The sequence below is a fragment of the Cnephaeus nilssonii genome (genome assembly GCF_951640355.1).
Source record: "Cnephaeus nilssonii genome assembly, chromosome: 11".
Classification (NCBI taxonomy): domain Eukaryota; kingdom Metazoa; phylum Chordata; class Mammalia; order Chiroptera; family Vespertilionidae; genus Cnephaeus; species Cnephaeus nilssonii.
The window spans coordinates 80899797-80914901 of NC_137082.1; the positions used below are offsets into that span (position 1 = coordinate 80899797).

At 41.3% G+C, this 15105-nt stretch overlaps 1 protein-coding gene across 6 annotated transcripts in view; it reads left to right on the forward strand.

Moving 5' to 3' along the window:
• Positions 1-11515, forward strand: part of SETBP1 (SET binding protein 1) — a 344286-nt gene extending 332771 nt beyond the window's left edge. For all 6 annotated transcript variants that reach the window (XM_079784470.1, XM_079784471.1, XM_079784472.1 and 3 more), the window contains one exon: positions 6238-11515. In XM_079784470.1, the coding sequence (XP_079640596.1) occupies positions 6238-6854 (617 nt within the window). In that variant the 3' untranslated portion in view covers positions 6855-11515. The remainder of the gene's footprint in view (positions 1-6237) is intronic.
• The last annotated feature ends 3590 nt before the right edge of the window (positions 11516-15105 follow it).

The window sequence follows — 15105 nt, forward strand, 5'->3', positions numbered from 1 at the left end:
GCGGCCTAACCAAATAGCGGAGGTCAGCATCAAATCCCACTCCAGAAGCTCTCGATGGGTAGGACATTCCTTTGACTGCCTTGGAATTGCATGCAGTTCAATTAAAGGTGCTCTGGGGAAGATAAAGATTAATGTTATGCAGGCTTTGGTCTTTAGGAGCTTATAACCTGAAGCAGTGCAGCAGGAAATATTAATTCAGCATCTACTATGAGAAAGGAACTGTGTTCTCTGTTATAGGGGAATGAAGAGGAGCACTCCTGTCTCTAAGAAGATCTAGCGATAAATACTGAGTGAATAAACTCTTCAGGACGTTAGAAAAAGAAAGGAAAACTTTAAAGTAGTCAAAAATTTTGATCATGTGGTGATATCAGTAACATAATTTTGAAGCTTTACCCCATGTAAATACATATTCAGAATATATGCACTCATTTTTTTTAAAATGTGAACTTTAAAAGGTTGAGATAAATCTGAAATAAATAATATTTTAAAATAAATTTCAATTGCATAGAACTTTTTATTAATGAAACAAAAAGCATTTTTACTGTCATCCACATGTTATACTAATTTTAATAATGTTTTAGGGAGGGCCAAGTGATTTAGTTTGAATACTTCTTTTATAAAACTTGTTTCTTTAACACATGATAAAGCAGTTTGAAGGTCTGATTCTGAATTTAGTTTATTTCAATACAGACATTATAGGTTAAAAGGATATTTTAGTTATAGATAGATACAAAAGGAGAAAGTGCATAATTTTGCTTAATACTCTATTTTTAATACTGCCCCTCAATTAAGCAAAGATTTTTGATGAAATTTGGCTAACCAACTTCCTTATCAATAAACAAATGCTCTTGCATATCTAAAGGCATTATAGATTTTAGTAAGTTCAAATCTCTGAAATGCATCATTTTGAAGTTAACTCTGTTTACAAGATTTTTTAATTTGCAGATTTAAAGGATTTTACAGGTTATAATATATCATTTTTGGCAGCAAAATTGACAAACAATGAAAACGTTTTCAATCCATTTCAAAAATGCTACCTCCCTTGTGTGTTTCTTTCTAAAAGCAATTACTTTCTTGCCCATTTTACCCCAAAAGGACATTAAGTTTCTGTTTGTTTTTTAACAGCTGCTAGGTAACATTACTGATAGCCCCTTGACAGCACAGAAAAGGTGAGAACTTTTAGAACCCTGTCTTTTTGTACAAGAAAATTGCCAAATTCATCTTTGAAAATGACAACTCTTATGCAGTTTGCTGAGATAACCAATAAACCTCTGTGTGGTATATAACATATTTCATGGATATCCCTTATCCTATTATAAAATATTTTGAATTTTTTTTCTGCTTAAAGATCTTAATTTTCTAAAATGAACCATGGAGGCTGACCTGCTGTAGCATTTAGAGTATAGGACATGACAACACCCTGAAAGTAACAAGAGGATTACCTGTCAGCCCCTCCAGTAACATGCCTCTTCTTTTCCCAGAACCTCTTGCCCACCATTGAGAGTTGACACCATCTGATATGCAGCCCAAATAAGGGTCTCACGGCTGCTCTATCTATTAAGCATTAGAATATTTACCTTACTTCTTATATTTTTTAAATAAAATACAAAGAATAAAATAAAAAACCTTAATATGTTTTACTGACTTAAAACTGGACCAGATTGGAGAGGCAGAGAAGAGGCGAGCAGTGTGGACAAGATTGCAGAGGCAGGAGGGTGCAGGGCAAGTTACTGAACCCCTATCCCAGAAGATCTGTGGGAGACAGATACTCTGGGGCGCTTACTGTTGGTGGCCTTTGCCATGTCAGCATTTGCACACCTACACGTGCACCGGCACACCTACTGCTTCACCTCTCGCAGCCAGGCTGCCCACCTCACTTCCTAGCTTCGCTTGTCCCAGGAAGAAATGGGAGATGGGAGCAAAACAAAGACCAGGGTCTTACAAGCCATTGCATCAGAGAGAAGATGCTGTTCATCAATAAACCTAAGAGGAATCTGTCATTTCAGTCAAGCAGATACTGTGCTTCAAACAAGCTAGTCAGATTTTCAGAGAAACCCCAACCTGTAGTAAGATGACTTTAAGAACAGAATGGAAGCACCTTTATATTGTGACAAATCCCCTGCACCTGCAAACCCTAATTCTAAACGATGGCTCCCGAACTGGAAAGCAGATCTGTAGTACTCGGCTGACGACCAGCCCGGCCTTGCAGAGACCTCACCAGCAGCGGCAGCTTGCCTTTTCTTTCAGAAGTGCTTTTAAGGCCAGGAATGTTAGAAGGTTAATTTAAATTCTAAGGAAGAAGGGAGAACGTTTGCATGCCAAGGCAAGTTGCTTCATACAGCCTGTTAAAAAATTAAAAGCAGCAAGGAAAACACGGGATCACTACTGATTTAAATATAATTACAAAGTACAAAAAAATGCACAACGTGCATGCGAGAATATTGAACAATTGAATCCCCTCGAGTTTGTATTTGCTGACTATGTTCTACGTACCATGTCATGTAAGGCTTTGTGAATGACCTTTGCGGAGAGAAAAGACGGGCTTTTGCTATCTAAGAACCCTCTAACCTGGATCAACATGCAATGCAATTCATACCGCACCTCTCGGCCTTGATTGAGGCAGATGGTGTTCCAGCCCTGGTCATCCTGGAAGACAGCTCAACTCCAGACAGTTCAACAATCCCCAATAGGACCCCACCTGCCCTTAGGGATATTCAAGCAGTAAGAAAAATTCTAATGAATCTAGAGATAAATTTGTCTCCCTCTCCCACCCACCCATAAAGTTCTTATAAAACTAGGATGTAAGTTCCACATGGGAAAGGTACAGTCTTCAAACTATTAGCCCCTATTTCTTAGAAACCTTCTATAAAACTAAGCCTTGTGAGCCCTTATCTTGTTCACAGTGCCTGTGCTACATCTGTAGTCAGTGCACAACACACAGTGCTCAGTTGTCTTTGATTATCATAAAAGACATGGCAAAATAAATGAAGGCTGATGAGCTGATCCTCTGATAATGGCAACGAAGAGAAGGAAAACCTAGGTCTAGACCCAAACCACCTCAACCACTTATTTGCATGGCAATTTTAAATACAGAGAAAGGTCCAGAATGATTTGCATTGCAGAGTTAAGAAATGAATTTGCATCTTGCCTTGGCCACTTGTAATTATTTTTTAGAACTGACAAAGAACAGGCAAGATATAGGGCAATTAGAAGATGGAGGGCAAATATGGAATCAATCTTGCTGCAAAAGCCCAGAAATTACTGTCTAATAATGAAACAATTTGAAGAGAGAAAAATCTGAAAACATTTAGAGGGACAGTGCAATCATAAGCAATAAGGAGAAAGATTTGTGAATATCAAACCATGCCAAGTCCAAAGTCCTTCCCCCAACTAGGATTTCAAAGTTATTAGATGAAATAAATGTTATAGAAAGCCACCTCACATTTCTCAAGGCAATTGATAATGAATATAGGAAAGAATTATAGCAATCTTTAAATCCAAAAGAGAACCTTGAGAGTATGTAGTCTAACCATCCAATGTAGTAGATAAAGAAAAAGAGATTCAGAGAGGCCAGGAGGCCTGTCCTAGTCCAGCTTGGTACACCTGCATGAAGTCCTTGGTAGGCCTGTCCTAGTCCAGCCACACCTGCATGAAGTCCTTGGTACACTGCACTCTGTTTCTGGTCACACACAGGGACAGTGGTTAATCTTGTTTCATCAATACTTCTACTTACCTCCTCCCTTCCCCATTATTTTGATTATATCATATGATTTCATCTATAAATATTTTAGTATGTATTTCTTAAAGATATGCACTTTAAAAGAGCATGATCCCAATGCAATTATGACACCTAAGAAAATTAACAATCTATAATAATAAAAGTGTAGTATGCGAATTAGACCTGACGTCCTTCTGGACGAAGCAGTGGCTGCGAGGGAAGCCCGGGTCCCTGGTGCCTGCTGGCAGCCGGAGGGAAGCCGGTGCAGCAAGGCAGGGGAAGAAAGGCCTACACTTGCACGAATTTCATGCATCGGGCCTCTAGTAAGTCTATAATACCATGCAATGCCCATATAGTATTCAAATCTCCACAAATTCATGAAATGTGATCTCTTTTGACAGTTTGTTTAAATTGGCATCCAAATATGAGCATTTTACCTCTTAAGTCTCTTAATTTACACCTCCACCCTCTTCCCTACCTGTCTCTCCTTGCATCTTATTTATTGAAGGCACCAAGTTGTGTTTTACTAAATGAATCCCATTGTGTGCTCTGGGATTCACAGTGCTTAGGTCTAGAACTGAGCTGCCCAACATGGTTGTTACTGGCCACAGGTAGCTATTGAAATTAAATGAAAAATTATGTTTCTCAGTCACACTGACCACATTTCCGGTGTTTAGTTGCCACATGTGACTAGTGGCTACCCTATAAGACAACACAAATATGGAACATTTCCACCAGTGTAGAGGATTATATTGGATGACACTACTCTAGAGGCTTAATAAAGTTCCATGAGGTAGCTTTGGAGGGAAGAGACACTGAAATCTCATCCACCCAGTGTTTGGCCCACAGTTGGTCTCCTTTTCCTTTTACAGCACTTAACTACAAAAAAAAATAAAATAAAAAATGCTATTTTTGTAGTCAGAAGCTCACTCTGGCTTTTTTTATTTTGATCTTTATAACGTACTTTATTTAAGATTGTTCAGTCGTTAGTCATTGCTCAGTAAGTCTTGCAATGACCTTTAGCCTAAAGCAGTACCATTTTGACCTGTCCTGTGGAACTCGGAGCTTCCCACTCCACAAAGCCAGTGTTGTAAAAACTTCAAATGAAACCCCTCCTGGAAATCTGTGTTGGGCACAGCATGAGAGAGGAATGGGGTAGAGCAGGGGAAAGAATAAAGTGGGAGTGCCCAGGAATAACTAAGAGTGGTATCCATGTTTTAAGCATTTTTTTCCTCATTTTTCTTAAGATATTTATTCTAACACAATAAACCGTGATGCTAAAATGCAACATTTTCTTTTAGGCCTGCCACAGTTAGTAGGGTCAACATCTTCTACTCTACATCTGGGCTTCTTTGGGGTTGAGCATGTAGGGTAAATTATAGAGGTAAGGAACTAATTGAAGACACACTTCGTAAATTTATAAGTGGCCAGAGAGAGTGGCCAGTGTGGAGATGGGCAGCAGAGTATGTGTGCGTGCCTGTGTGTGTGCATACGAATGTACACATGTGTCTCGTGAACAACACAAGAGAAAGAACAACCTAAAGGAGGAAAGATCTGCTACGTCTTGAAGCTATTCACACTTTATTGTGTCTGAACTTCAAAATGAAGCAGTTCTGAAGGCTATTTAGTGGCGGCAGTACAGGACTTCCTGAGACCAGAAGTTTGGCTCATAAACTAAAGGAGCATCTGGCCAACAGGACGTGAAAATAGCTCTTTGCAGACAATAGCCTAGTAGTGGGAGTGTAAAGGATTCAGAAACACCTGGCTGATGTTTCCCTTCAGGTTCCCAGAGGATGGACTAGTCAAGTGGACATCATCAGGCAACTTAACAAGTCCAGAAATTTGGGGCGGGGGCTAGGGGAAGAGAATTAGAGAGATGGTGTTATCCTAAATAGAGTGTCCCAGAAAGTAATCCTCCCTGCTGACAGTGGAGGAAGGTTAGGAGTAAAATATTCCAGTTCAGGGTCAAGACATCTCTTTTTGGAGGTTGACAGTACATGTGCATCATCCCTACATTCAAGTACCTATCAAGATGGCTTGATAGGGAAGGCTGTTTGTCATTCTATTCATTCAACATTTTCTACAAAAAGAGAAAGTACAGCCTAATGTTAAACTGAGTCAGATCAAATGTCAAAGGGTCATAAATAATAAAAGCTGTGATAGGAAAATTCATATTGTGACTCTGCCATTAGACTTCTGAGTGCATCTCCCTAGTGGCATGAGCCTTAGTTTCCAAATCTTAAAAATGGGAACAGGACTACTTCATGGATTGTTGTGAAGATTGAAATAATAGAAATAGAAATGCTTTGTAGATGTAAGATATTTAATCAATGTTTATTTTTATTGTTTTTAATTTTAATAAGGAAAAGGGGAGAATAAATATTGGGCACTAAGTCATGTCCATGGCATTAACGGTCCCCAATCTCCACAGGCAAATATGACGCCAGGGGTCACTGAAAAGGCGAGGCTTAGGGCAGCTGGCATCCCGTGCTCAATTTCTTCTCTCTCCCCTCCTGCAGCCAGCTCCTCCCTGAAGAAACGATTCAAGAGGCGGGAGATCGAGGCCATCCAGTGCGAGGTGCGGAAGATGTGCAGCTACACCAAGATCCTGTCCACCAAGAAGAACCTGGACCACGTGAACAAGATCCTGAAGGCCAAGCGGCTGCAGAGACAATCAAAGACAGGCAACAACTTCGTCAAGAAGCGGAGGGGGCGTCCCCGAAAGCAGCCCACCCAGTTCGATGAGGACTCCAGAGACCAAATGCCGGTGCTGGAAAAATGCATCGACCTGCCCAGCAAGAGGGGTCAGAAGCCCAGCCTGAGCCCGCTGGTGCTGGAGCCTGCCGCCAGCCAAGACACCATCATGGCCACCATCGAAGCGGTCATCCACATGGCCCGGGAGGCGCCGCCCCTGCCCCCGCCGCCGCCCCCTCCCCTCCCTCCCCCGCCCCCGCCCCCACCGCCGCCCCCACCTCTGCCCAAGACCCCCAGAGGAGGTGGGAAGAGGAAACACAAACCGCAGCCTCCAGCTCAGCCCCCGCAGCCGCCCCCGCAGCAGCCCCTGCCCCAGGAAGAGGAGGTCAAGGCCAAAAGGCAGAGGAAGTCCCGAGGGAGTGAGAGTGATGTCCTTCCCTAGGGCGGGGCCGGGCATCTGAACCGGGGGCTGGGGGAAAGGACGCCTTGGAAGGCCCCGCTGCAGGGACACCCTTGCTCTCCTCTCCAGAAGCTGGGCGGGCAGAATCGGGCCAGATGACGGGGTTGAGCCATCAGGAGCTCTTGGGAAAGCAAAGCAGGGGGGGCGCCTTCAAAAGAAGCTAGTCTGTGCTTTACAGCAGTCCCCACCCCAGCGGCACTTGGCTACGGCTAGATCCTGGACAGGCCAGCGAGCAGAAGACCCACGGAGGAGGAGAGAGCTGGTGGTGCCCATGGCCACCGGACCTCCCATGTCCAAGGTGTGCCCTTGATGCCACTGCATGTGCTGACCAGGAAAATGGAAAGGGAAACACCCTCGATTAGGGAACATTCCAAGGGCAGAAAAGCTGCAGATGTCTCAACTGGCTTTGTTGTAACCCACTTCCATTTAATTGGGTTTTTTTTTTTTTATTTCTTTGGGTTTTTCAAGCTGGGCTAGGCTTTGGGCACCAACATGGTCTTCAGGTGACCGGAATCTTTCCGTTAACGATACAGTTTCTCAGATGGACTCATGTCATCAGAAGGTGGGATTCTAGTGATAGGCAGCCTTAGACGTGCATTCGTGTTCTTCTGTGAGCCTCTCTATCACACGTACACTGATATTTAGCATCCTCTGTTCCTCCTTTCCCTTTGCCCGTTAGGTACTTCCATATGCCTTTTCATTAACTTACCTGCTGCCTTCTTTTCTTTGGTACACACCCGAATAATGTAAACCTGGGCTGTGTTGTAATGTTCACCTTGGCATGCTGTCCCAGGGAACTCGGCTTTGAATCCCAATCCTTGTATTGCTAGAGCCTTTTTAATAAGTGATTTAGAGCACCTGAGGATCTGTTGACCCAGGCATCTGCCAGGTTATTTTTATACTTAAAACATATCATCAGAGAGTAGGCAGAATAAGATGGTTTTAAATACCCCCACAGCAAATGGAATAACTGACAAATCACCAAAAACTGAAACCCCAGGCACCAGAAAGACAAGTGTTTAGCAATGCCTTGGTATGTGATTTTTTTTTTTCTTCATACAAATAACTATCATAGGTCACGGGAAAAAGGAAACAAAAAGACAATAGGAGAAGTCCATTATCTCTTGATAATTATTTCCTAAAAGCAAATGGGAGTAAGTGTTCTTATCTAAAAAAAAAAGGAAAAGCTCCAATTGTATTGAGCCACCGTGGACAAAATATCCAAATTGTGGTTGCCTTAATAAACTAAAACATTTTTGTACATAATGTAATTATAAATCTATCAGTCTGCATGGATGCAAACTGTGTGTGACAAATCGTCTTTTAAATGGTCAATTTCAACTGTACATTTCTCATCCAAGTTGTACTCTAGTCATTGGTTTAGCGTGGACAGACATTCCATCTCTTATTACCCATTTCCACAGCCCAAGTCAAACATGGTAAGAAGACTCAGAATGAGTATGAAGTCATCCCATTGCCGTAGATGTTTTCTAAAAGTCGGATGTGGAAATTTCAAATGAGTATTTTCAATTTCCTCCTCCCTCCTCCCTTTCCCTTCCCCAAGACATTGAACACCTGGCATGGTAGAGTATAAAAAGAGAGACAGAATTAAGTTTTCTAATGGGAATTAGAATATCTCGTTTGCCTCTACGTTCAGCTTCTTTACAGGAAGTAGGACTGGCTGGAAATTGTATTTTTATTGCAGAACACAACATTATTTCCTTAGAGAGAGATGGATTTTTGTTGGAAACATAAGAGAATGAGAGGGTATCTGCGGGAGGGAATTTTAAAATTCCAAGTTAATATGCTGACAAGCATCACTGCTCTGTCATGGTACCAACAGTTGGTTGAAATTACCCAGGGAGCCGTCTGTTCTGCACTGTTGCCATGGGCTTCCCATCATTTGCTGCCCAGTAGGTCAGTCGCATTTAATCCCAGCAATATGTAAGTTTAAAGGAATGCATTCTCCCGGACTTTAAAGCTTGTATCATAGAGACTCAGTTTGTGACCCTGCTTGACCTTTGGCATTTCACACAAGTTGAACAGCAAAATCAAACCAGCCACTTTCAATTTGTCATTCCCAAGCCATGTCTGAGTGGTTCCAAAGTCACCAGAGAGGAAGTTTTAAATTAGCCCCACTCACCCCATCATTGCTAGGAAAGAGCAACCATTTTCATTCCAATTAAGCCACGAAGAGGGTTCTCTCCTGTTGGACTTTGAGAATCATTCCCTTCATTCTTTCTTTTGCCCTTCTTCTTCGGGTGGTGTACTATTTCCCCCAACCAAGTCTGGGAGCAGATTAAACCTTCCTGCAGAAGAGAGTATGAGCTGACACACTAAGCTGCTTAAAGAAGGACCCAAAGCTTAATTGGCATTAACCTCTAGTCTTTGGGAAATTTTAAATAAGCTTGAAATTTTCAAGCCAATGAAAAGTACTCCAGGAGAAATACAGCAGAGTTGCAACGTAGATATAAATTCAATTCTTCAGTTTTCATGTGAGTTAAATGCAAATCCTCTACTTCTACAGCCCTAAAAATAGACTGGAAAACTGCAGAGGACCCAAACTAAGACCTACTTGAGGTCCAGTCACCTGCACAGCTGACCCTTCACCACACAGATTTCTCCCTCAGTGTCACACATTACTTTTTTTTTCTTTGCTTTCCATTAACATATCTCATCTGTACCAACATTTCCTTATGTTCTAACCACCTCCTTTCCATTTCCCTCCCTTTCCTGTCCTGGCTCAACACTGGCCCAATCTGGATTCATTTTCTTGTTGGTTTGTTGGTTGGTTGGAGAACCAGATCTCCTGACCTGGTTCTAGCCTGTGTCTAACCAGCCAACACTGCCTTCTGTGACCACATTTTTATGTAGCAAAGATGTCCTTTGGAATGCCCCAGACTCCCTAAACAGCTCCAAAAAGTATTTCATAATAAAGAAATCACTTAGTGTTCTTGCTTTTCTGGAAAACTTGCCTTCAGCAATCAGGAGGAGTAAGCCTACTTACAATGTAGGGAGTCTAATTAGGGGTGAGCAAAGCTCCCTGGAGGTGATTATGGGTCTCTGATCCACCTTTCTGGGTGACTAGGAGCCACTTGGTTTTCAACCCCTCATCTCAAATGAAAGGAACAGAAGTTTAACTTCCTCTAAGGCGTGGCTCTGGCTAAAACCCACAGAAGACAGATCTAAGGAAAGGAGAGAATGTCATGGGCTGGTTTGTGACGTGGCAGGACCCGAACTCAACAGCCACTAACAGGCCAGAGTAGGTGACTAAAAGCTGACAGAGGGTTCCCATGTTAACTTGGCTGCTGTCTGGAGTGGGAGGGCCATCTTCGATGGCAATCAGGATTTGTGTTCTACACATTGCTGGGTCTATTAACGTGATAAGCAAGTGGTGACAATTATAGTATAAGGTGATGTATGTGCAGATCATAAAGGATTTGGTTTTAGGACTTAAGTAGAAAATCCCACTCTTAACAATATTCAGATAAGGAGCTTTTGGAGAATATTTTTCCCTACCACTAGGAAGATTTACCTGGGAACTGTGTAAAGTCTACATATATTTCCAAAGCCTTTAAATGCCAACTGTAGCATGGAGAGAGAGGGGGTGGCAGAAGCCGAAATGCCTCAAAAGCCATTTAAGTGTTACATTGCAGGATTTTCAGTCCTCGTTATGTAAAAGTAGATAAATATAGACATTACTCTCAACACTACCCCGTAGTATCACAATGGTCCAAATGCCAGAGCTTACAGATAATGTCATCACAGTGCCTAGAAACTCGAACTGTAATATATCGTAGCATTTTCGTGGTGTTTTTTAAAGTTTCTTTCCACAATGCAAGGCTCCCCCTGCTTCTTGTTTCTTAGAGAGTTTGCCCCACGGATGAGTCTGCCTTCCTTGTTGGGCTCAGTCATTTGGGGAACAGTCTTAGAAGCACATATCAACCAAGGAAGAAACTTCCTGGAAATCTATCGCCCACTTGCCCAGGTATAATAAACACTAAATGGGGGGAGGGGGGATTGAAAAAAGCTGCCACTGGTCAACACAAAAGGGCAGTTCCAACCTAGGTTGGCATCTTTCTTTTTCTTCCTTTTTAAAAAATATCTATTTCTTAAATAATAATAAATGCACATGATGTGTTAAATATGTATATATATATTTCAAAAGAAAAAATGGGGCACAAGATTGTCTTACAAGTCGTGCTGGCTAATTTTTAGTTTGTATTCATAAGTGGTTTTTAAAAGCCTTTTTTAAAGTGTAATTTGCATGTTCTACTTTGATTGTATGTAAACATATTTTAGAACAAAAAATGTATTTGTATTTTATTGAATATAGAGGCAAGAAAAATTGTACATTGTTTGAAATGTTCTTTTTGTAACAGTTTTTATTCATAAAGCATTTTTGTACATTTAAAATGAACATGGACTTGCTGTTATTTGAGGCGTAGATACATCTGGCATGCTTTACTGTCATGCTCCTCCATGGTCTTAGATGTTGGGTTTTAAACATTTTTTCTAAAAGAAAGCTCAGTCTTTTTTGCTACCAGATCAGGTTAGCACAGTATAGAGCACTTAACTATTAAAAAAAAAGTTAATCCTATTCATATGTTATTCATTGTGTGAAATTAAAGACATTCAATTCAGTCTAACATGAGTTGTGAATTCTTTTGTTTTCTTTTCCATCTGGTTCACATCACTAAGCAGTTTAAGAGCATTGGAGGGTCTTTGCTCACACCAACTGGATATAGAATCATTGAGAAAATTCTAACCCAACTTTTGCCTTTTTGTATGAATCTGTGAAGTCCATTGTGGGCAAGATTTGAGTCTGATTTGCTGGGTTACTGTTCAGAATCTATCACACCTGGACATAAAGCCAACGCTGATTCAAAGAACCAGCGAGTCTTCTGCTAAAAACATTAAAAATAGATTTGTAAGGTGTTGGAGACCCATCCTGTCCTAAACTTTTAGAAGAGCATTGTGGATGAAGATTAAGCTTTTTACTACTATCCCACGATGTCAGATTTCTGAAGGATGGATCCCTGGCTGGACGTCAGGTTTGACTGGAGTAAGAGGAAAGGCTATTTAATCAACCACAGGAAGTTCCTGAGGGCCCCTCCATTGTGGACCAGTGTGGGCAAGCCAATGCAGGGAATAAGCAGGAACGGACAAGACAGGCCTGTGGAAAACGAACCAGCAGTTCTGAGCAGAATGAGGCATGTGGTAAGCATGCTGGGGTCTCAGAAGAAGGCCCAACCCCCAGACTGGACTATTCTCTACTGTTCTAGGTTTTAGTGTCTATTCATAAGTGGATTTCAAAAGCCCTTTTTCAAGTGTCACAGGTTCTACTTTGAGAGTATAAATGTAAACATGCATTCATTTATGTATTCTTCATTTCCTTTATCTTATGTGCCTCTTCCAAAAACAAGCAAGGTAAGTAGGAAATGTTCTGAGCAGCTCCCCATCCCTAACCCTCAGTCTGACTCACCATGATATTTATTAGGACTTCGGGTATTTGCAGAGCCACAGTGGAATAAGGGAAGCCTGGTGGGACGAATGGAAGTCTTCCCAAGTAGATTATTAGTAGATTATGAGGGCAGCCTCAGGATGGTCAGAGCACTGGTGCTTTAGGTTGCCTTCTGAGATTGACTTCAGTCAGCACCCTCTTAGAAAGTAGGATTTTCCTCTCCTCTGCCTACTATATTGCACGAAACCAGGCAAATTTAAAGCATTAGAGCATCTTCTTTCTAACTCGGGTTCATTAGAGCAATGGTATTTCTGAAATCAGCAATGCCTTCAGAGAGTGCCTTTAATCTCTTTCTACCAGCTTCTCACCCAGGGACAAAGCTGTTGCCTTAAAATGGATTGGCGGCTCAACTTTTAGGGTTTTTAAATCGGTCTAGAGAGTCGCAAGGTGCAGATAAAGATTCTCAGGAAAGTCTGATGTGCTCGCACATGTGGCTGGCATGAATCAACCTAATAAACAGGTGGAAGGAATATATATTTTGCAATTTCTCTGCAGCTCACTTTTATTAATTTTTAAGACCCTATTTTACCAGCAAGGCAGAATCTTAGTTTCAGACCTGGGGAATCTTTTTCTAACCTGGAGGGGAAGGGAAGAGGGGTCATTTAGACAGCCTTACTCCAACTTTCTTCCAAATTGCCTCTCTGTGCCCAAGTCCTTTCTATTTCCTTAGTTTCTAGGTTTTTGAAACTGAAAAGCCAGAAAAAAAACACACACAAAACTTTTTCATTTCTCCCCTGTGCTTTGTGCTGTCAGGAACATGCCCCGAGGGGATGAGCACAAACCAGCCTGGCTGCCTGTATGGTGGGGAGGAGACTAACAGAAGAGTGGGCAAATCGGAAATCAGTTACCTCTTAAAAATTTTAACCTGTCACGCGTGATAGGGAGTGAGGACAATGGGATGTGAAAAGCTAAAGGATGTGCCCAAGGTCCTGAAGCCTCTTTATAGGTCAAATGAGATAATGAGTGGGTGTGGAAGGCTTTGGGAAGGAGCCGAACAGTGTGCAGTTCCGTCATTTGTGATTAAGTAGTGCTTTTCACTCTTGTGGAATATGCCAATATCCACGTTTTTAATTGTTATAAGGCTTTGGCAATCAACTTCCCTGAAGTGTCACTCGGGCCTTTGTTTCCAGGATTAATTAAAGGAAAACTTGGTTCCAAAGTGCTATTGGTATTCACATATGCTACAATTGGGAGGTAACAAATGGAAATGTTAAAAACAAATGAGAAGAGTTAAAACCATGCACATTCTCTCATGGTTAAGCTTGGTATTTTAAAACCTAATTAGCCTCTTTTTAGTGGACAGAGTACATTTAGTCAGCATGCCTCCTCAAGCTCCTCTCGGTGGGACGGTTTCTCAGACTTTCCTTGTTTGTGATAACCTATGATTTTGAGGAGGACTGGCCAGGTATTCTGTAGAATGTCCCTCAATTGGGTTTGATCTTTTCTTCACAAGTTCTTAAGAAGATGATCACAGCGGTAAAGCGTACACACTATCAACATTGCTTTCGGCTGTTATTAACCTTGACCACCTGGCTGAAGAAGCATCGGTACAGTTTCTCCACTAGGTGTGCTCATTGCTATTAGGGCATCATTACTTCTTGGCCCTATCAGCTGGCCAGACAAGGAAATGTATGTGTGTATCACAATCTCTATATGTACACTATATATACATATTGTGATATGTAACCATCTGAATCTATATTAAGCTAAACATAAGTCTAAACTGATTTCTTGATAAATCTAACTCTAATATATCACCACATGAGTCATTCTAGCCTTCTCTTTTATTTTTTCAAAATAAATAATCTTTTAATGCATTTTAAGAGGATAAAATAACCAAACTCAATTATATACGTACATACAGGAGTTCAATAAGAATATGGGACCCTAGGACAAATTAGACAGTTGAGGTTTATATGCAACCTTGAGTTAAGAAGCAAGAGGGGTGGGGAGATAATGATTTGGGACTTCAAAGGGGAGGAAGGCAATTCACAGGGAAATGGAGAAGCAAATGTTTTGTAAACAAACGTTTGCTGGGCCACCTTTAACAAAGGGCACAGAGAGGACTTACCTTCCTTCCTAACTGTAACCTTCCATTCCAATAGTGAGAAAAGTGGTTCTCACCTTCTGCCATTCATTTTCTCAGTTGCTTAATTTTGGTATACTGGCATCAGAGTAATTGACTTATACGTATCCTTTTCAAATTGGCTTTTTTTCACTTAGCATAATTTCTTTGAAGTTCATCTGACAGTTTGTGTATCAGTAGTGGGTTTCATTTTATTGCTGAGTAGTACTCCATATTTACTATAAATAACCACATGGTTCCAGAAAAACTCTCTAAACTCTCTGGGTCTCTGGGGACATTTCACTTTATTTTTAAAACCTTATATTATAAAATAAAAGCCAATATAGAAACCAAGCAAAATATGGCTTTATGCATTGTTATAAGGTAAATCATCTATAAGCACCAGCCAGGTCAAAAAATAGAACCTATCCAGCTACCCTAGACTTGCCTCCGTGTTCTTCATCCCAACCCAGCCCAACTTTCCTCCAAAAGTCTCCTGACTTTTATAGTGATCACATCGGAGAACTTCATGGTTTTATCAGTCAAGTATACTTCCCTAGACATGAACAATGTCTTATCCACTTTTTAAAGTTGATATGGCTTATAGGTCTCTTTGAATCTACTCGTCTCCCCTACCTCCCTTA